This window comes from Balaenoptera musculus, chromosome 19, assembly GCF_009873245.2.
Source record: "Balaenoptera musculus isolate JJ_BM4_2016_0621 chromosome 19, mBalMus1.pri.v3, whole genome shotgun sequence".
Lineage (NCBI taxonomy): Eukaryota > Metazoa > Chordata > Mammalia > Artiodactyla > Balaenopteridae > Balaenoptera > Balaenoptera musculus.
This window is the reverse complement of record NC_045803.1, coordinates 55825538-55846774: the sequence shown is the minus strand read 5'-3', so window position 1 is coordinate 55846774 and position 21237 is coordinate 55825538. Positions and strand designations below refer to the sequence as shown.

At 51.1% G+C, this 21237-nt stretch overlaps 1 protein-coding gene across 1 annotated transcript in view; it reads right to left on the bottom strand.

Annotated features, from left to right (window-relative positions):
- Positions 1 to 20457, bottom strand: part of NECAB2 (N-terminal EF-hand calcium binding protein 2) — a 43262-nt gene extending 22805 nt beyond the window's left edge. Inside the window, 6 exon segments of the mRNA XM_036835202.1 lie at positions 9940 to 10037; positions 10208 to 10233; positions 12224 to 12332; positions 17701 to 17725; positions 20243 to 20305; positions 20308 to 20457. Of these exon segments, the coding sequence (XP_036691097.1) occupies positions 9940 to 10037; positions 10208 to 10233; positions 12224 to 12332; positions 17701 to 17725; positions 20243 to 20305; positions 20308 to 20457 (471 nt within the window).
- Between the last annotated feature and the right edge of the window lie 780 nt (positions 20458 to 21237).

Below are 21237 nucleotides of genomic sequence, written 5' to 3'. Positions count from 1 at the left end.
AAATTTTTGTATACAGAATGATTTTAAGTGTATTAGAGAAATACCCAGAGAAAAAAAGGCTCAATGGTAATAAAGTGGTAACAGTGGTTAGAGATAGTGGGAATTAGAAGTGATTTGAAATTTTTCTTTATATTTTTCTCTACTTCCTAAATTTTGAATATTGAATATGTACCATTTAGGTAACAAAAGTATTACAACAAGGTCTATAGGCGTCAAACGGCATGGCTAAATATACAGGAAGGAAATATTAGAATTTTAAAGATTAAATGTCAAAACACAATTTAGTGTGAGAAATTAGTTCACCAGTGTCCCACAGGACAGATAAATTAGAAATAATAAATGTCTATTGTAAAGGGCATTACTGGGAAAATGTGCAAGTCTTTAAAATAGGCAAAAAAGATTACTGGGTTCCTTGTCTAATACACCCTTCTAGGTTATCTAGGTCTTTCCTTCTTTGGGAGCTACTTTTAAAACTCTAGCATGTAGGACTTCCCTGGTGGTGCAGTGGTTAAGAATCCGCCTGCCAATGCAGGGGACACGGGTTCGAGCCCTGGTCCAGGAAGATCCCACATGCCGCGGAGCAACTAAGCCTGTGCGCCACAACTACTGAGCCTGCACTTTAGAGCCCGCGAGCCACAACAACTGAGCCCACTCACCGCAACTACTGAAGCCCACGCACCTAGAGCCCGTGCTCTGCAACGAGAAGCCACCACAATGAAGAATAGCCCCCGCTCGCCGCAACTAGAGAAAGGCTGCGTGCAGCAATGAAGACCCCACGTAGCCAAAAAAATAAATAAAATTAAAAAACAAAACATTCACTTTGTTATAAAGCAGAAACTAACACACCATTGTAAAGCAATTATACTCCAATAAAGATGTATAAAAAAAAACAAAACAATAAACTCTAGCATGTAAAAACTTGACAATAATGCAAATAATTCTCATCCACAGAAATGCATATGAATTTTGTCTGGCAGAATTCAACTGACTATTGTCCTGTGAACAGTGACCAATTTTGCATTTATTCACAGATTCATCTCAGAATTCCTGGTTGCCTATGTACATGGCAAATGTTCTTTGAATTTTCCTTGGAGACAGTGTAACATCTTACTGGTTCTCAAATTAAGGAGTTAAATAAAATCTTTCACATGTGTATACTTTCATATTTGTACAAGAGACAAATTTACCTTTTTACAAAGTTGTCTTTTAACAACATATATTTCACAACAAAGAAGGGATAGCTATTTTCAGATTTTATACTCTGAAAGTATGATCCACATCTTCTTCCCAAGTATCCATGGGAGAATTATAAAAACAAAATAATATGGGACTTCCCTGGTGGCACAGTGGATAAGATTCCACGCTCCCAACGCAGGGGGCTGGGTTTGAGCCCTGGTCAGGGAAGTAGATCCCACATGCATGCCACAAGAGTTCGCATGCCACAACTAAGGAGCCCACGAGCCACAACTAAGGAGCCTGCCTGCTGCAACTAAGACCCGGCACAATCACATTAAAAAAAAATTTTTTTTAATCAAAATAATATGTAGTGAAGAAATCTCAAAAAAAATTTAAAAAATAGACTACAAACTACTGGTTACTTGGTTTTATCCTAATACTATGAAATGAGAAATGAGTGAGGACATAACAAACTATTAGAGAATATTGAGAGAGGAAATATTAATCCTATATACTAAAATCTATCATTGCAGTGAAAGTATCATTCAAAGGTAGATTTCTAAAATTTCAAACTTTATTATCCAAAAAAATTTAAGCATTCCTTTTCACATATGAAAAAGTATAGCAACAACAATAAACCTAAGGAAATAGGTGGTAGGAAATAATAATGATAAAAACTATAAATACAGTAGATTCAGTAGTAGATACAGAATCAATATTGCCAAAATGACCATACTACCCAAGGCAATCTACAGATTCAATCCAATCCCTATCAGATTACCAATGGCATTTTTCACAGAACTAGGACAAAAAATTTCAAAATTTGTATGGAAACACAAAAGACCCCGAATAGCCAAAGCAGTCCTGAGAAAGAAAAACAGAGCTGGAGGAATCAGGCTCCTTGACTTCAGAATATACTACAAAGCTACAGTCATCAAAACAGTATGGTACTGGCACAAAAACAGAAATATAGATCAATGGAACAGGATAGAAAGCCCAGAAATAAACCCACTCACCTATGGTCAACTAATCTATGACAAAGGAGGCAAGAACATACAAATGGAGAAAAGACAGTCTCTTCAATAAGTGGTGCCAGGAAAACTGGACAGCAGTTTAAAAGAATGAAATTAGGACACTCTCTAACACCATATACAAAAATAAACTCAAAATGGATCAAAGACCTACATGTAGGGACAGACACTATAAAACTCTCAGAGGAAAACATAGGCAGAACACTCTTTGACATAAATCGCAGCAATATCTTTTTTGATCCACCTCCTAGAGTAATGAAAGTAAAACCAAAAATAAACAAATGGGACCTAATCAAACTTAAAAGCTTCTGCACAGCAAAGGAAACTATAAACAAAATGAAAAGACAACCCACAGAATGGGAGAAAATATTTGCAAACAGTGCGACTGACAAGAAATTAAATGCTGAAATATATTAACGATTCATATAGCTCAATATCAAAAACAAACAAATAACCCAATCAAAACATGGGAAGAAGACCTAAACAGACATTTCTCCAAAGAAGACATCCAGGTAGCCAAAAAGCACATGAAAAGATGTTCAACACTGCTAATTATTAGAGAAATGTAAATCAAAACTACCATGAGGTACCACCTCATACCAGTCAAAATGGCTGTCATCAAAAAAATCTACAAACAATAAATGCTGGAGAGGGTGTGGAGAAAAGGGAACCTTCCTACACTGTTGGTGGGAATGTAAATTGGTACAGCCACTACGGAGAACAGTATGGAGGTTTCTCAAAAAACTAAAAATAGAACTACCATATGACCCAGCAATTCTACTCCTGGGCATATACCTGGAGAAAACCATAATTCGAAAAGATACATGCATCCCAATGTTCACTGCAGCGCTATTTACAATAGCCAGGACATGGAAGCAACCTAAATGTCCATCAACAGAGGAATGGATAAAGAAGATGTGGTATATATATACAATGGAATATTTCTCATCCTTAAAAAAAGAACAAAATAATGCCATTTGAAAATTGTCATACTGAGTGAAATAAGTCAGACAGAGAAAGACAAACATCATATGATATCGCTTATATGTGGAATCTAAAAAAAGGGTACAAATGAACTTCTTTACAAAACAGAAACAGAGTCACAGATGTAGAAAACAAACTTATGGTTACCAGGGGGTAAGGGGGGACAGGGATACATTGGGAGATTGGGATTGACATGTACACACTTCTAAATAGATAATAAGGACCTACTGTATAGCACAGGGAACTCTACTCAATACTCTGTAATGGCCTATATGGGGAAAGAACCTAAAAAGAGTGGATATATGTATATGTATAACTGATTCACTTTGCTGTACACTTGAAACTAACACAACATTGTAAATCAACTATACTCCAATAAGAATTAAAAAAAAAAAAGATACACGCACCCCCCAATGTTCATTGCAGCACTATTTACAATAGCCAAGACATGGAAGCAACCTCAGTGTCTACTGACAGAGGAATGCATAAAAAAGATGTGGTACATACATACAATGGAATATTACTCAGCCATTAAAAAAAAGAATGAAATAATGCCCTTTGCAGCAACGTGGATGGACCTAGAGATTATCATACTAAGTGAAGTGAGCCAGACAGAGAAGGACAAGTATCATGATATCGCTTACATGCAGAATCTAACAGAAAAAAAAAGACACAAATGAACTTACTGCCAAAACAGAGGCTCATAGACACAGAAAACAAACTTATGGTTACCAAAGGGGAAAGGGGGTGGGTGAAGGGATAAATTAGGAAGCTGGGATTAACGTATACACACTACTATATATAAAATAGATAACCAACAAGGACCTACTGTATAGCACAGGGAATGCTACGCAATATTATCTAATAACCTATAAGGGAAAAGGATCTGAAAAAGAATATATATATATATATATATATATATATGTATGTATAAAACTGAATTGTGCTGTACACCTGAATCTTACACAATATTGCAAATCAACTCTACTTCAATACAAAAGATTTTTTTTAAAGGAAAGAAAAGAATTTAAAAAATAAATACAGGAGAAAACATACTATATAAATTAAATTTAAATAAATGTGTCAGGGGCTCGTTTCTAGAAACAACTAATTAAAACAGGCAAAACTCTGTTAAATAGAAGTTTAAATGTAGCAAAATAGGACAAAATTTAAATCAAGACCTGAGCTGTAACAGCAGATGTTTTATTAAACGTAATCTGCATTATGTGCCTGTTTCAATGTTTTAGAATTTTTTAAAAAAATCATAAGAACATACTATGCATAATCGATCATAAAACTGAACATGTCCATGGCAGTTTTGTTTAAAAATATACTAAAATGGACACCAAAAGTTTACCTAAAATTAGGATTGACTTTAAAATCACTATTAGAATAATCCCCTCCCCCTGTTTAGTACCTCAACCCAAGCCTATGGATTAATTCTTTCTATTTTTGAATAGAAACATGATTCTAAGTTAAAGAAGCTGATTCACACACAGAAAGATATTCAAAACCACCTACAATTCACTCCCTATCACCCAATCTCAATTCCTGATAGAGACAGAGATAAAACACTCAGCTAGTGACAGGATTCAGCAACGTGGTAAAAGAATAATGTGCCAATTAGGGTTTATCACAGGAAGCTAAGGACTGTTCAATAGGAGAGAATCTAATAATAGAATCCACCCCATCAATAGGTTAAGAAAAATCATATGATCCCTGAAAAAAAATACCAAAAGGGCATTTGAAAAAAATTCACTACCACCCCCTAAGGCAACATTTAACGAAGGGAACACAAAAATATTTTTTAACAGACTGAAGACTTTATTTCTAAAATAAGAGCTGGTATTAATATTATAATTAGTGAAGAACTACTACAGAGATGCATTTGAACATCAGGAGCAAAACAAGGATGTCCGACGTAGTGCCATTACAATGTTTGAGAATTCAGGGTAAACGCAACAGGACACAACAGAGAAATAGGAGGAACACATATCAGAAATGAAGACAGTAACTACACTAGTTAACAATGATACTATGACTGCATATCTACGAAAGCAAATGAGTCACCTTAAATCAATGGATGCAAGAGAAGTATTTGAAATAATCAATGAGCTGCACTTCTCCAAACAAAAACTTGTTAGAAAACATGCAAGAAATGCCAGTCACCATTGTGACAACCTATCATAGCATCACCACCATCACTAGGAAATCATGCAGCCTTTGGTACACTCCAACAGCAAAAATCCTGCAAACTGCTTTAGGTTGTACTGGTAGATGTTAAAATCCTCTCCCTTTTACCATCACATCAAAAAGAATAAAATACCTAGGAATAAAACTACCTAAGGAGACAAAAGACCTGTATTCTGAAAACTGTAAGCCGCCGATGAAAGAAATCGAAGATGACACAAACAGATGCAAAGATACATCACATTCTTGGATTGGAAGAATCAATATTGTCAAAGTGACTATACTATCCAAGGCAATCTACAGACTCAATGCAATCCCTATCAAATTAACAATGGCATTTTTCACAGAACTAGAACAAAAAATTTTTAAATTTGTGTGGAAACACAAAAGACCCCGAATAGCCAAAGCAATCCTGAGAAAGAAAAACAGAGCTGGAGGAATCAGGCTCCTTGACTTCAGAATATACTACAACTACAGTCATCAAAACAGTATGGTAATGGCACAAAAACAGAAATATAGATCAATGGAACAGGATAGAAAGCCCAGAAATAAACCCACTCACCTATGGTCACCTAATCTATGACAAAGGAGGCAAGTACGTACAATGGAGAAAAGACAGTCTCTTCAATAAGTGCTGCTGGGAAAACTGGATAGCAGTTTAAAAGAATGATATTAGGACATTCTCTAACACCATACACAAAAATAAACTCAAAATGGATTAAAGACCTAAATGTAATACCGGATACTCTAAAACTCTTAGAGGAAAACATAGGCAGAACACTGTTTGACATAAATTGCAGAAATATCTTTTTTGATCCACCTCCTAGAGTAATGAAAATAAAACCAAAAATAAACAAATGGGACCTAATTAAACTTAAAAGCTTTGCACAGCAAAGGAAACCATAAACAAAACGAAAAGACAACCCACAGAATGGGAGAAAATATTTGCAAACGAAGCGACTGACAAGGGCTTAATCTCCACAATATACAAATAGCTCATACAGCTCAATATCAAAAAAAGCAAACAACCCAATCAAAAAATGGGCAGAGGATCAAAGTAGACATTTCTCCAAAGAAGATATACAGATGGCCAAAAAGCACATGAAAAGATGCTCAACATCGCTAATTATCAGAGAAATGCAAATCAAAGCTACAATCAGAGGGATTGGTGGCACAGTGGTTAAGAACCTGCCTGCCAACGCAGGGGGCATGGGTTCGACCCCTGGTCTGGGAAGATCCCACATGCCACGGAGCAACTAAGCCTGTGTGCCACAACTACTGAGCCTGTGCTCTAGACCCCATGCTCCACAACAAGAGAAGCCCGCATACCGCAACGAAGAGTAGCCCCAGCTCGTTGCAACTAGAGAAAGCCTGCAAGCAGCAACAAAGACCCAACACAGCCAAAAATAAAAAAACAAACAAACAAACAAACAAACAAAAACTACAATGAGGTATCACCTCACACAGTCAGAATGGCCATCATCAAAAGTTCTACAGGCAACAAATGCTGGAGAGGGTGTGGAGAAAAGGGAACCTTCTTGCACTGTTGGTGGGAATGTAAATTGATACAGCCACTATGGAGAACAGTATGGAGGTTCCTTAAAAAACTAAAAATAGAACTACCATATGACCCAGCAATCCCACTCCTGGGCATATACCCTGAGAAAACCATAATTCAAAAAGACACATGTACCCCAATGTTCACTGCAGCACTACTTACAATAGCCAGGTCATGGAAACAACCTAAATGTCCATCGACAGATGAATGGATAAAGAAGATGTGGCACATATATACAATGGAATATTACTCAGCCATAAAAAAGAACAAAATAATGTCATTTGCGGCAACATGGATGGACCTAGAAATTATCATACTAACTGAAGTAAGTCAGACAGAGAAAGACAAACATCGTATGATACCGCTCATATGTGAAATCTAATTTTTTAAAAAATGATACAAATGAACTTATTTACAACACAGAAACAGACTCACAGATATCAAAATCAAACTTATGGCTACCAAAGAGGAAACATGGGAGAAAGTGATAAATTAGGAGGCTGGGATTAATATATACACACTATTATAAATAAAATGGATAACGAGTAAGAACCTACTGCATAGCACAGGGAATACTACTCAATATTCTATAACAACCTATATGGAGAAAGAATCTGAAAGATAATGGATATATATATATAACATTCACTTTGCTGTACACCTGAAACTAACACAACATTGTAAATCTAGTATACTCCAATAGAAATTTTTAAACAACCAAAAGAACACAATATTTTGAAGAGATTAAAAAAAGCCAGAAACAGATTTACAGATATTGACAAGAAACTTCTGGTTACCAAAGGGGAAACGTGGGGAGGCGGGAGGGATAAATCAGGAGCTTGGGATTAACATACACACACTACTACATATAAGATAGATAACCAACAAGGACCTACTGTATAGCACAGAGAACTCTACTCAATAATCTGTGATACCCTATATGAGAAAAGAATCTGAAAAACAATGAATATATGTATAACTGAATCACTTTGCTGTATACCTGAAACTAACACAGCATTGTAAGTCAACTATATTCCAATAAAATTTTAAAAATAAAATAAAATCGTCTCTTGATAGAGAATTGTGTCACATCTCTGAATAGTTATGCCCAAAGACCAAGAAACAAGTACGTGTTTTATTAATACGGAAGACAACATTGCTGGGCAGTGGCTCCATTCCCAGATTTCAAAACTGAGGCTCAAGGCGGTGAGTTCAATCGCAAGGAGTCCCATGTGGGCATCCAGTGTGCCTTACTCAGCCGTGAGGAGCGGAGCTGGGGCTGACACACTGCGCAAGGGTTCCAGAGCTTGGGGGCTTTCCATGCTGCCTTCTAACCCCCTGCCCATCTTGATACTTTCAGAATATCAAATAGTGTCCAAGGATGAACAATGAAAGGGAATTAGTCTCACACAACGTTAAAATATACTTCAAACACCAAGACTCAAAACAGCATGACGCTAGGACACAAATGGAAATGTGGGTTCGTGGAGGTTCAGGATCAGGCCCAGCTGTTTTTGGATATATGGGAAGAAAGGGATTCTCCAGCACCTGGTAGAGCAGGAACCAAGTAGCATCTGAACAAAACATACAGAACTGATCTTTCCTATGACTGGGCACACAATAGGGGCCTAATGATACTAATAGTCGCCTTTGCTCTGTGCCAGACCCTGTGCTAAGCAGCTTAGAGACCTTTTACTTTGTTCAGTCCTTGTAAGGACTCTATAAAGTGAATGCTCCCATTCCACAGATGGAGAAACTGAGGTTCAGAAAGAGAAGTGACTGGCTGGGGTCCTTCAGCCTGGTCTGGCTAACTTTATCAGCTAAGCTCCCTGGCCTCAACCAGCAGGTGGCGCTGGTCTCTCCTGAGCTCCCACAGCTCAGGTAGGCTGCACGCCCTCAGGCATTACATGTCCATCACAGCGTGGCCCACTCCCTTCTACACGCCTTGGTCAGCTTGCTCCCATGCTGTGCTCCATACCTCCGGCCAGGTCCCTGACTCAGTTTCCCCTCCCATTTCAGCAGGAAGCTCTGGCTGTCTGGCCACGACCCTACAGGGTTCACCTTTCCGAGTCTCTGTTTCCATAGTTATGCGAGCTATGTTTCCATAGTTATGTCACTTATAGTTATGAGTGAGTGTCACTACCCACAGGGTTGCTGGGGGGATTAAGTGAGCGTTTAATCCTGGCTGTCATAGATCCTCGGGAAACTCACGGTGACTCTTCTCCGTGGATACAGAGAAGGAACACACCCCACTGCTCCCCCCAGAAGCACCAGCCAGAGCAGGTGCAGACTCACAGGTGGGAAACGGAGCTGGGAGGCGGGCTACTTACGCCCATCTGAGCTACAATGACGCCCAGCCCACAACCTGCCCCATCTCCCTCCTTCTGCCCTCCTCCAGGGCATAAATGCCAACAAGGAGGTGACAGGCCTGCGGGCACAGACTCTGAAGCCACAGCCGAGCCCTCTCTCCAGGACACGCAAAGAGTCCTGCACCCGGCTCCCTCCCAACACTCCTAATGGATCCACCGCCCAGCTCACGTCTCCTGGTCTGGACACGGCGTTCTCACCCCAGACACCCTCAGATTCCCGGTCAAGTTCAGATGCTCAAATCCACCCCGATCCCTCCCCATCCGTAACCCTGCTGTTAAGGGCATGGCATCGTCAGGTGTGACACCTGTCCAAGGACCCTGGAGTCCTCAGTGTGACTGCCACTCCCTTCCTAGGACTCCACCCCAGGACCAAGCCCAACCGTGGGAAAGGGCCTCACGCTCCGAAGCAGACACGGCTGGACAGTGCCATTCACCAAGCCACTCCGCTCACTGCACAGTCTCCCTCACTCTCTCTAGAAGCTCCAAGCAAAGCCCACTTCAGAGCCAGATTCGCCCAACACTTGTCGTCACAAATCCAGGCACCCTTGCACCAGCACCTTGTGCTGGGGAAATGCAGACCCAAACCAGCACTCAAGCCCTGGCCCCCAGAGGGCCACCCGCACCCGCTGACCTCCTTGGTGTAGCCCATGGCCTTCAGGACAGAGTGATTCAAGGTCTCCAGGGAGGCCAGGACGTCCTCGTAGTCCCCCATGTGGTCCACAAAGTAATCTGGGGGAAGGGAAGGCAGGGGTCAAAGGTCATAGGAGGATCATGGCCCGCCCCCTGGATCCTCCCACCAATCCCGTCTCTGCCCCTCATTCATTGCCTCTCCCCAGGCCCCTCCCCTCCCAAAAAACACACCCCACCCAAGCCTCGGTCCCTGCACAGCCAGCACCTACCACACAGCTCCTTGGTGTCCACATGGCTGCAGAGAGAGAATGAGAGGGACTCAGGGACTAGCCTGTGCCGTGCCTCCCGCCCTCCTCCCCTGCCTAGCGAGCACAGCCTAGTGCAGCTGGTAAAACACCTCCCGGGCCTCTTCTCTTTCATCCTAATGCGCTGGCAAACCGTGACCCCGGCTTCACAGATGCGGGAACAGCAGGTGAAGAATGCCGCCCCCTCCAGAGGGTTCCATGTCTGTGCGTCTGTCTGACCCCTCACCATGCTTCCCACCCCTTCCTCTCCCAAAGCCTGCCCACCACACATCAGGAGCAGATGGGGCTAAACCGGGGGCTGGCAAAAGGGAGGGGAATAGCCCATGGCTATTACGGCTGTCAACAAACTCTCACGCGACACACTGCCCCGGGCATCCCTGCCTGCTGGGTCCCTGGCTCTGCTGGGGGTGCGGGTGGCCCTCCTTGCTCTCACTCTAGCCTGGGATCCTCCTGTCCTTCCTCAGAGGAGGCCGAGCACGAGAAGGCCACCCACGCCGGGGAAGGCGCAGGCGGCAGCCTCGGAACGCAGACACGGCGGGGCGGTGTGCTGGCGGCGGACGCCAAGGGACCTGAGCTTTGTGCAGGTCCTGATAACCTTCCCTTTCTGGGCCCCAGTTCCCTCACTGAGACACGCCGGCCTACAGAGTGTGCCGGCTTCATCGAGAGGCTTCTGGGAAAAGGCTCTGCAAACTCTGCCTTGGAGGTTCCCCCAATCCGCATCACCTGGTGAAAAGTTCCGACAAGTCCTGCAGAAACGAAGCCTGCTTAATGGTGCTCAAAGTAGCATTTCACCGACCTTTCTGAGCCGTGTGAACGGTTTTGGGTAGAAAACCTGTTTAGCATCCCAAGGAGGGGATGTTTACAGCTCACACTCTGGGGAACGTTGGAAAGAAAACACCCAAAGGTCTTTAGAGGTCTGGCCTTTGCTAGTGGGAAGTCCGCCCGCCCGCACTCACATACGCTCTCCAGTGCCGCCTCCTCCCAGACCCAGCTGCGCGAATGAGGATGAATAATCGACAGGCACCTGCCGCAAGCCCTTTCAAACTCCCTGGGGCGCTGCAGGAACTTGCTCAGACCCTCCATCTCTCTCCAGAAACAAAGCCCTCCCCTGGAGCCTGCGGCCCGGAAGCCGTTTCTTTCACGGGCCTTTCCCCCTCCGCCGCCCCACCCCGGCTCCCAGGACGCTCCGCCCACCTCTGGCCCCAGGCGCCCCCGTGCTGTGTCCCTTTGCCACGGGCCTGTGGCAGCTCCTCGTCCAGATCATCTCTAGCCTGTCACAGGGGACCCCAGCTTATCAAATCTGCTCCAAACAGCCCCGAGGAACTCAGGTGTGGAGTGGAGAAGGGGGCTCGGGCCTCATCCTGCCTGGGGGTCACTCGGAGAGGGCAAGGCTGGAGTTCAGGTTGGGAAGGGTCGGGTACCTGTGAGTAGAATGCGCACTTTGTACTCGATTTAGGGATTTAGAGTTTTAGGGCTGGGGCCGGAGTTTGGGATTGACTGAGATGCAGGTTAGGGTTCCAGCTGGGTTGGAGAAACGGTGATCAGGTACAAGGTGAGAAGGAGAGTTCAGGTCAGAGTGAAGATCAGTTTGGTTTAAGACGGGATCCGGCGAGGATGAGGATCACAGAGCTCGTGTTGGGACCGGGGATAAGCACGAGGCGCTGGGGTCAGAACTAGGTCGAGGGGGCTCATCTCTCCCTTTCGTTATCCGGTGTATATTCTGCAAATCTAGGGTCTCTCCCAGCTTCGCCATGTGTGCTCAGAAAAGACAAACACTTGCCAACGCAGTATCAACCTATCCACTCCCCAGATCGCCCCGGCCAGTCGGGGCCAAACAGATGGGACTTCTGGATTAGCAGGTTTGGGGACTTTGAGGTCTCCGTGCCTCCAGGGGAGTGGGCAGTGGAGACTGGCCACTGCGAGAGAAGGGAAACGCTGCCTCCCGGCCCCGGCCCCCCCACTCCCCAGGACTTAGCTCACTTGGTATTGTCGGAGTCGATGGTGTGGAAGAGACCCTCTAGTTCTTTCTCGTTGAGGACGCCATCTGCAAAGAAGAGCTGGAATTCCTCCAAGGATAACTTCCCGTCATCTGCGAGGAAGGGGTGGGGGGAGAGCAGCTGGTGTCTAACAGATGGGACATCCCCAGACCCAGACAATTCCCAAATCAACAGAGAAACTCCAGCCAGGTAATCCCCGCCTGCCCCGCTAATTCCCAAACTAGCAGATAAACCCCAGCTCAGATCATCCCTGCCGGTGCCGCTAATCCAAATTAACCAGCAAACTCCAGTTCACGGAGATCACAGACTCATCTAGCTGATTCCCAAACCAACAGACCAACACCATTTACAGATAATCCCCAAACCAGCAACTGCTGGGGCTCATTAAGCCCCGCAGTCAACAAGTAGGTAGAGCACACCTGAGCCTGTCAGGCAACCTTCTCTCCCAGTCACCTGACCACCTGGAGGCAGTCTGATGACCACTCTCTTTTGGTTCCAAAAGCCCAGATAACCTCCGCACACTTTAATCATCTCCGCCTCAGCACCCAGGTCCTGATTCTGGGGAGGGAATGACCCCCCTCCACTCTGCCCTCACAGGGTCTGACGTGAGCCCGCTACCAACGGTGGCACTCACCGGGCCAAGGATGCAGCCCTGAGGATGCCAAACCCCGGGGGAGGTGGTGCCAGGCCTGGGGCTCTGGGGTGGGGAGGGGCTGGGTTCTGGACGAGGGGCCCTCACAGCTGACATACCTGTCCCAACGCTTCCCTCCCCGTCTCACCTCTTCGGCCTCCACTTGCGGTTGCCCTGGGTACCAGCACCCGCTGGGGAAGTTCTCATGGGTTGGGGGCAGCTGGGCCCCTGAGAGAGAGGCTCCCAGCAGAACTCCAGCGACTCCCCAAGCTTCCAGCCTCCGCTCCTCCCATCTGGGCTCTCCCGCTCAGTGCACCCACCTCCCCATCCCATCCCGGAAGCCACAACCCCCTCCTCACTGATCTTAGACCGCTTCCTGCTCCTCCTTAAAGGGGCCGCATCTGTGGGAGACAGCGGAGGTCAGGGAAACGGGTGAGCCCCAGCCCCTCTCTGCAGACCCCCTTCATTACTTCCGGCAAGTCTGCAGTCAAAGCCCTCGAGAGCCCACATGGCACGTTGTGTGGATTAGAAAGAAACGTGCTTCCTGATGGGGGTGGTGAGGAGATGCAGTACAGCATCAGAGCACGTGAGGGGAGGGCCGTGCAGGCTGGATCTGAGGCCCTCAATTCTCTCAAGTAGCTGCCCTTGAGCAGGGCACAATCCGCCCAATCAGACACGGCAGACCTACTTGGACCCAGGCAGAAGCCACTCGTACATTTTAAAGGCTCTGGACCTTCTATCTCTGCTGCCAAGAGCTCTGCAGGGGCTCAAAGTAGGGCAACTTTGAGTAGGGAGAGGGAGATCCTCACGCCTTGCGCTGGGCTCCGCCCCGCCCGTGTTGAGAAGGGGAATATGGGAGAGTGGGCACGGGCTTGCACGTGGGGGGCTGGGGCAATGTCCAGCGTGCCTCCAACTTCCTGTCTCAGGTGCTCAGGTTTGTTTTGTTTTCTCTTGTTTTCTCGGCCTTGCCCGCACAGCACGCGGGATCTTAGCTCCCCGACCAGGGATCGAGCCTGCGCTCCCCGCAGTGGAAGCTCGGAGTCCTAACCACTGAACCACCAGGGAATTCTCCCGGCTCATGTTTTAATGTCACAGACGGGAGAATGAATTTCTGACTTTCAAAACCCAGAGTCCCCCCAAATCAAAACAATCCCCCCCCATTCACACATAAAGACCCAGAAACCAACCATAAACAGAGCACGATACCAGCTGTGACATACATAAATGCTAAGTTATGGCTCTGTGTCTTCTGTGAAAGAGGACACTTTCCAGGTTTCCTTTAACAAGACTGATGATGACCCAGGAGCCAGGGAGCGGAACCAGGGCAGACACACAGGCTCTGTGTGTTCACGCATCTGGTCCTCACAACGCCCCACGACATAAGTATACCATCACCTCCAGTTTACAGAGCAGAGAGGCACAGAGCAGTTATGGGACTTGCCCTGATCCCTCAGCGGGAGGTCGAACCCAGGCCACCTGGCTCCTGAGTCCATGCTCCCAACCCAACCTGGGGCAGGGTCTTGTGTCGAGACCCCCAGCCACAGGGCTAGATGGAAAAGCCGAAGCCAAGTCTGGACTCAGTGGAAGCGTGCTGTGATCGATTAGCCACGTCTGCCACGGGCACAGCACCATCCCCGCCACCATCTCCTTCCGCGCAGCCAGGCACCGCCATCCAGTCTGCACTCAGGAGAACAGGCACAGAGAGGCCCGCCAGGCCTCCTGAGCACAAAGGCTTCTCGGTGACATTTAGCTTGAAAGTCCCACCACAGCCCTACTGAACCCAGATCAGCTAATGAGGGAAGCAACATCTATCTGCCAGGGCCTCTGTCCAATTAGAGGAGCGAGAGGGCCTAGCACCTCCAGGACCCCCCCGAGCGGGCCGTTTGCAGGTGTCCTCACTAATTAGCATGAGCTCAGCCTCTGTTGCAGTGACCTTTCAAATGCCAGAGTCCGCCAGTCTCCCTGTTCCCTGGAGGAAACGCAGTCTGGCACCCACCCCTCCACCCTTCCAGGTCCTACAACCCCAGGCTCCCCGGCAGGCACCCCACTCTCTGCCTCCCCGCGGGGGCCACGCCCAGTCTCCAGCTCCACCTCCACGAAGACGCCTCTGTCCCGGGAGCCACCAGGCCAGGCCAGGCCAGGCCAGCCCGAGCCGAAGCCCTTGTTCCTGTGATCCCTAAGGCCGATTCCACTCCAACCCGCGGCCTGGGGCCGCGGCAGGCCTCTTGCTTCCGTGGACAACTGGGGCGGAGCCAGCATCCATTCCCTGCCCACACGATGTTGGCAGACTGGGCTGGGCTCAATCAGAACCGCCCGCTCTGCTCCCCAACTGAGAACCTGCGATCTTTGACTTGTCCTCCCTGAGCCTTGATTTTTGGCACCTGTAGAAAAGGGGGGTGATGCTTCTTCTCCCACTAGGAGCCCAGGGAACGTCAGAGGAGGTCTGTTAACGTCTTGGTGCCTAATAGATGCACCACAGCTGCGGGCAGTCTCCACCAGATGGTGAACGCCCCGTGAAGCACGGGGCGAGAATCAAGCACTTGTTGACAAACCAAGGCCCGTTTTCCGAGGCACTCAACGCTCATCAGCTGATGTGAGGGCTCGCTGGCTCCCTGCAGCATGCCAAGACCCGAGCTTCACTCCACCCCCATGACAGCCCCTCGAAGCGGGTACTAGTATGATTATCCCCACCTACAGATGGGGACACTGAGACCCTGAGAGTTTGGTGACTGGCCTGAGGTCACAGAGCTGGGAGGCGGCTGAGCCCTGGCAGCCCCTGCAGCAAAGCGGGGGCCCTACCTCCTTCTCACAGGCCCGGGAAGCTTCCTGGGAACCAGAATCACACCCCCCATTAACCCTGGTGACAACCCCCCACGGCCACAGGTGCCGGCCGGGAAGACTAAGGCCCCAGGGGCACGAGTGGGCTTGGGCTCAGCCTCTGTGGGGACCGCAGGAGCAAAGTCGAGGGTCCCCGCAGCTGTGCTCAGGGGGCGGAAACACGGCCTCTGATGGGCCGGGGTGCAGGGGGGCGGGGGATGAGCAACGAGGATGAAACCCCATCTGTGCCTGAAGGGAGACCAGGGCGCCAGCCACGCACCCACACAGACACACACACACTGCAAAGGCTCCTGCAGAGCTAACCACCAGGAAGACACACAGACACACACACCCAACTCCACACACACACACACTTGGTATGTACAGCAACAGTCGGAGATGGCCATTCAACCCTCATGTGCACACACCCTCAAAAGCATGAATGGTGATGCACAGCCAGACCCACACGGCTGCATCCCAGGGACACACACACCGCACTCCCAGCGGTGAATGAGTCCGTCACCTGTAAGCCAGCAGCTGTTTACCGAGGACCTACTGTGTGCCGGGCCCACGACAGGGACGAGCCCAAATCCCTCCCTGGAAAAACCTCGTCATCTGCTGAGGGGCGTGACCAACACACGGTGATGACCTCAGGCCGTCTGCACATTAGAAGGTAGAGAGAGGCCCCCCAAACCCCCTTCTCTAGTCTCTGACGCTGTCCAGGCCGCGATGCCACGACGATTTCTTGAGTGCCACTCAAGTCCCCCCACCGCGTCCCTCTCCTTCCTCCATAGGGAATTACTCCATCTGATGGTCCTGTATCCCAAGAGGCCTGGGAGGGGACACCGTCACACCCAGGGATGGTGGGTGAGAGAGGGAGACCCCTGGGCACTAGCTTCCAGCCCAGGGCTGTTCCCCAAGGTCTCGTGCTCTACCCCCAACACAGTGAGGGGGCAGCTCAATGGTAACTCCCAGGGTCAGGAGGGAGGGGTGCTGGGGCCCAGGGGAGTGCTGCCATCTTGACCTCCAGCCCACGCACGAGAGGGCCTGGGACCTGAAGGCCCTGGGGGAGTGGGCAAGCGATGGGCCATCTGTTCCCCACTCCTTCCCCAGCACGGGCCTTGATACTTAATTAGTATTTTCTCAATGGATGACTAAATCAACACTGAGCACTGCCTGCTTCTCTTTTAAAAAGTTCACCACCCATCTCCTCCCTGCATTTCCCCAACAGCCCAGGGAAGCAGACAGGTTACGTGTTATCACCCCACTTTACAGATGGCAAAACTGAGGCCTGGAGAGGGGCTGTGCCTTGGTTAAAGTCCATAGAGAGCTGCTTCCGGCCCAAGAATAATGACTATGGTATTAATACAAACGCTCTCTGTGGCCACTGTGAGGCTCAGGTGCGCCTTGGTAAACCTTGTTATCTTCTGGCCCCTGCCTTCCAGAAAGGTCCAGGGTGGAACATCTCCAGCAAGTCAGGAGAAGTGGAGTGTCCTGAATTCACTGGCCACAACAACGTGCTCACTTTGTTCGGGAAGCCGCGTGAAGTGGGGAAATCTGCTGGGGTCCGCAGCAGAGCTTCGACTGTCTTCATGCAGCTGGGTGACCCCGGGCAAGTCACAGAACCTCTCTGGGCCGCTACGGAGTTGACAGAATGGGGGCAACAGCACCGACTGTATCAGGTGGCTTTGAGGAGGAGGTGTGCCAGGGCCTGGGAAGGGCCTGCAGTGAGGCTAGGGGCTTCCTGGGCCCCCGCCTGGGTTGCTCTGGTCCAGCCCAGCTGCATGAGATTAAAGTACATCAAGCATTTACCACGGGCAAGGCATCACAGCATCACCAGCACCTGCTCTCTGAATCCGCACGGCTCCCCTACTAAGTAGGAACTATGGGGAGTGCCATTGTAAGATGGGGAAACTGAGGAAACAGAGCAGAGCCAGGATTCAGAGTCCTGCACTCCCAACCAGAAAGAGTCAGGTCCTCATTCAGGGGACAGCCTGGGAGGGAAACTCAACCATTTTTGTCCGCACGGCGGAAAATCTGCAGAGAAGAGAGGTCGAATCAGCGCTGGCCCGGAAGGGGCAGGCTCTACCACCGCCCCCAACCCAGGGTGGTCCTGGGGAAGCTGGGCCCCCTTCTCCCTCCCCGGGAGGACAACCCTGGCTGGGATCCAGGGGTGGGAGGGTGTTTCAGGCAGAGGTCCTCCCGCTGCCTGCACGGAAGCAGCTGCCCACTCTCCCTTCTGTGCCGGCAGCCTGCCCACGGCCACGCTGACACACGCACACGTGCGCGTGGACATACGCTCACACCCATCACGTGCTTGCGTGTGTGCTTCCAGAGCTGTGGGTCTGTGGGCTGCACGCACTGTCGGACACTCATTCGCACACTCAGAATTCCTGTCCCATGGATGCAGCCACTCGCCTTATACCTCCTCCCTCCAGGACCCCTTGGGAGCCTGGTTTCCTCCAGGGAGGTTGGGTTAAGTCTGAACAGAGGTGTCTGCTAAGGGAACCTCGAGGCCTGATGACTGGATCAGCCAGGGCAGAACTGGATTATTTTGGGGGATGGGGGAGTGGGTAGGAGCAGGCTGCCAGGAGCTCAGAAATCTAGGTGCAGATGCAAGGTTCCGGCTGCCACGGGAAGGGGAAGAGGGGGGAGGGGGGAGCCCAATCCCCTCCAGCCTCAGCTGAAACCAGGTAACTCCTCCTCCTGGTGTTTTTGAGACCTAGTAAGCCTTGCTGATGGAAGGAGGAGAGGGAGGCACGGCCCCTGTGGGTGACCATCACACCTTCAAGGACAGAGCCCCCTAGTCCCCTCCCTCCAAGCAACGGGGCAGGCATCCATCATCGAGCACAAACCAAAGGAGCAGCTCAGGAAGGCTTCTCAAACATCTCCCCTTCCTTTAGCTGAACCCTGAGTCCTGGGCACAGTACTCAGTCCTGGGGCAGTAGCCACCGTGGCTGAGGCAGAAAAGGGAGCAGTTATCAGAACCCCAGCCTGAGCACCCCACACGCCTGCTCCTGACTGCAAGGTTCCCGGAGGCGGGGGTCCCACCGTCAGGTGCCCGTGCCGGTGTGAGCGTTAAACAAGTGGCTGACACGACCACGTGATGTGGCCCCCATGCCTGCTCATCACCCCATTTCCCAGATGAGGAAATGGAGGCTCAGAGCCAGCTCACGGCCAGCATGTGAGGACTCCAGAGCCCACCTCCAGTCCTGTGAGGACCAGGAGAGGTCTGGACAGGTCTTCCCTGCAAGGGCGGCCCAGGACTTTCAGCTGTGAACGCTGCTGGGGCTTTGAGAGGGTTCAGCTGTGCAAGTGCGTGTCGGGCTGTGTGTGAGCCTGTTCGGGGGGCACTGAGCCACAGGCACTCACAGCACAGATCCCCCTTCCTGCCCAGCCCTTTCCGCCCAGAGCCAGCTATGGGCTCCAGGAGGAAGGGGAGAGCGGAAATCCACGCTACCCCCACTCACAACGATGTGTGATACACACACACACACACACACACACACACACACCCTCTCCCAGAACCCCACGATGCACAAGCGAGGCACCCCAGCCCGCGGTCACCCACCACACAGGACACCCTCACTGGGACATGCACACCCCACTGCCATGCTGCCCCTTGGGGGGGGCAAAGCTCCCTCCACCTGCCCCCAGCACTCTACAGGGGACGTCCATCCTGTAGAATCTCCCTCCTACGGTGGGGAGTGGGTGGGAGGGCGAGGTGGGGCAATTTGGGCCCCGGAGAGGATGGATGGGGGTGAGGAGAGGGAGGGAGGGAGGGTGGGGAAGGGAATGACGGGGCTCAGAGTGGATGGGGGTCCCCAGAGGGGTCCAGGCTCAGAGAGGACGGGGGATGGCTCCGCCTCTGCTGACAGGAGAGGGGACGACAGAGGTGCGGAGGGGGCCTCACTTAAAGAGGTGGTGCCTGGGGGAAGGGCATTTAGGGTAGAGAATACAAGGGCTTAGGGTCTACAGCCAGGACAAGAAAGGAGGCCCCCGACCTAGGGGGTGTGCGTGTGTGCGTGTGTGTGTGTGTGTGTGTGTTGGGGGGAGGTGGTCTTAGAAAAGCAACGACTGGGGCAGGAATCGGGATGGAGAGGAGGAGGGGGCCGGAAGCGGTCAGAGGCTCCCGTCCCGGGAAGGGATGGGGGTAAAGGATGAAGTGCCGAGCTGGGAAAAAGATGAGGGTTTGGCCAGAACAAAAGTAGGGTGGGCGGTGGCCGGGTCGAGGGGCTCCAGGCTCCCGGCTCTGAAAACGTGCAGATCCCCAGAAGTGGAGGGAGGGGACGGGAGAAAGGGGGTCGTCCCGGTCCAGGAACGAGACAGGATTCGCACGGAGACCCGCCGGGAGGTAGAGGGGCAGGGGGCCGCGCTCTGGGACGCGGAGGGGCCGGTGCGGGTCCTGCTCCGGGCCGCCGAGCGGGAGGGGCCGGGGGGTCTCTACCCAGGGAGAAGGGGGCCTCGCGGGTCCCGGCGGGGACGGAGGAGGGCGGCCTCGGTGTCGCCCCCGTGGGAGGAGGGGGCTCGGGGTCCCGGCCGGCGCGTACTCACGTCCAGGATGACCGCGGTGCCCCCGCGCGGCGAGGCGGGGGCCGGGCTGGGGCCGGGGTCCGCGGCGGGGACGGCGGGGCCAGCGGCGCCCGTGGCTCGCCCATCCTGGCGCCACCCACGCGCAGCAGCCCGCCCAGCGCCCGGCCCTGCGGCGGCGGCTCCCGGAGCAGCCTGTGCGCGCCGGCCCTGCACAGGCGCGCCGCCCGCTCGCACATCGCGCCGCGCCCGCCGCCGCCACCCGCCCGGAAGCCCGCCGACCCCCGCCCGGCCCGCGTACCGCCCCCGCACGACCCCCGTCCCCGGCGCCGCCCCGCGCCCCCGCCCCTCCCTCCTCTGCCCCCGCGGCCGCGAGTGACGGACCGGCGCCGGGGACGGGAGTGGGGGGAGGGGGCCGCTCCGCCGGACCCCGAGCCACGTTGCCCCGTGGCCACAGCCCCCACCCCCCGCGGCCGGGGCGCGGCGGCAGGGCGCTAAACCCAACAGGCGCGGGGTCCTGGGGGGGTCTGGCTGCAGGGGTGCGTCCCTGGGGGCTGCCCCCCTCCGAAAGTCTCCCGCTGTCCTCTCTCCGGAAGGTGCCCCGCCCCGCCCCGCCTTGGCACCGCCGCAGGGGCCGGAGCGCGGTGTCCGGCGAGCCCGGAGCGCCCTCTGCCGGCTCCGGCTCCAGCTCCGGGTATCAGCGCCCACGCACGGGGGTCTCCCCCACCACTCCGCTGGTACCCACTCTTCCCTTCCTCCCGGTGCACGCCCGGTGAGACCTCACCCGCCCGTTAAACAACGCCCAGAACCAGTCTTCACCCCGGAACACCCTCTTCCCCTCACTCCCCGCATCCATCCACCCACCGACCCAAAGAATTAAACAAGCACCTGCTAGGTGCTAGGCCTGGTGCTGGCACTAGGTTCCAAGGACAGGGAAAACAGAAGATTTCCTTGGCCTCCTGGAGCTTACATCCAAGTGGGCGGAGCCAGATACTGGAATGATTACACGGATGAATGAA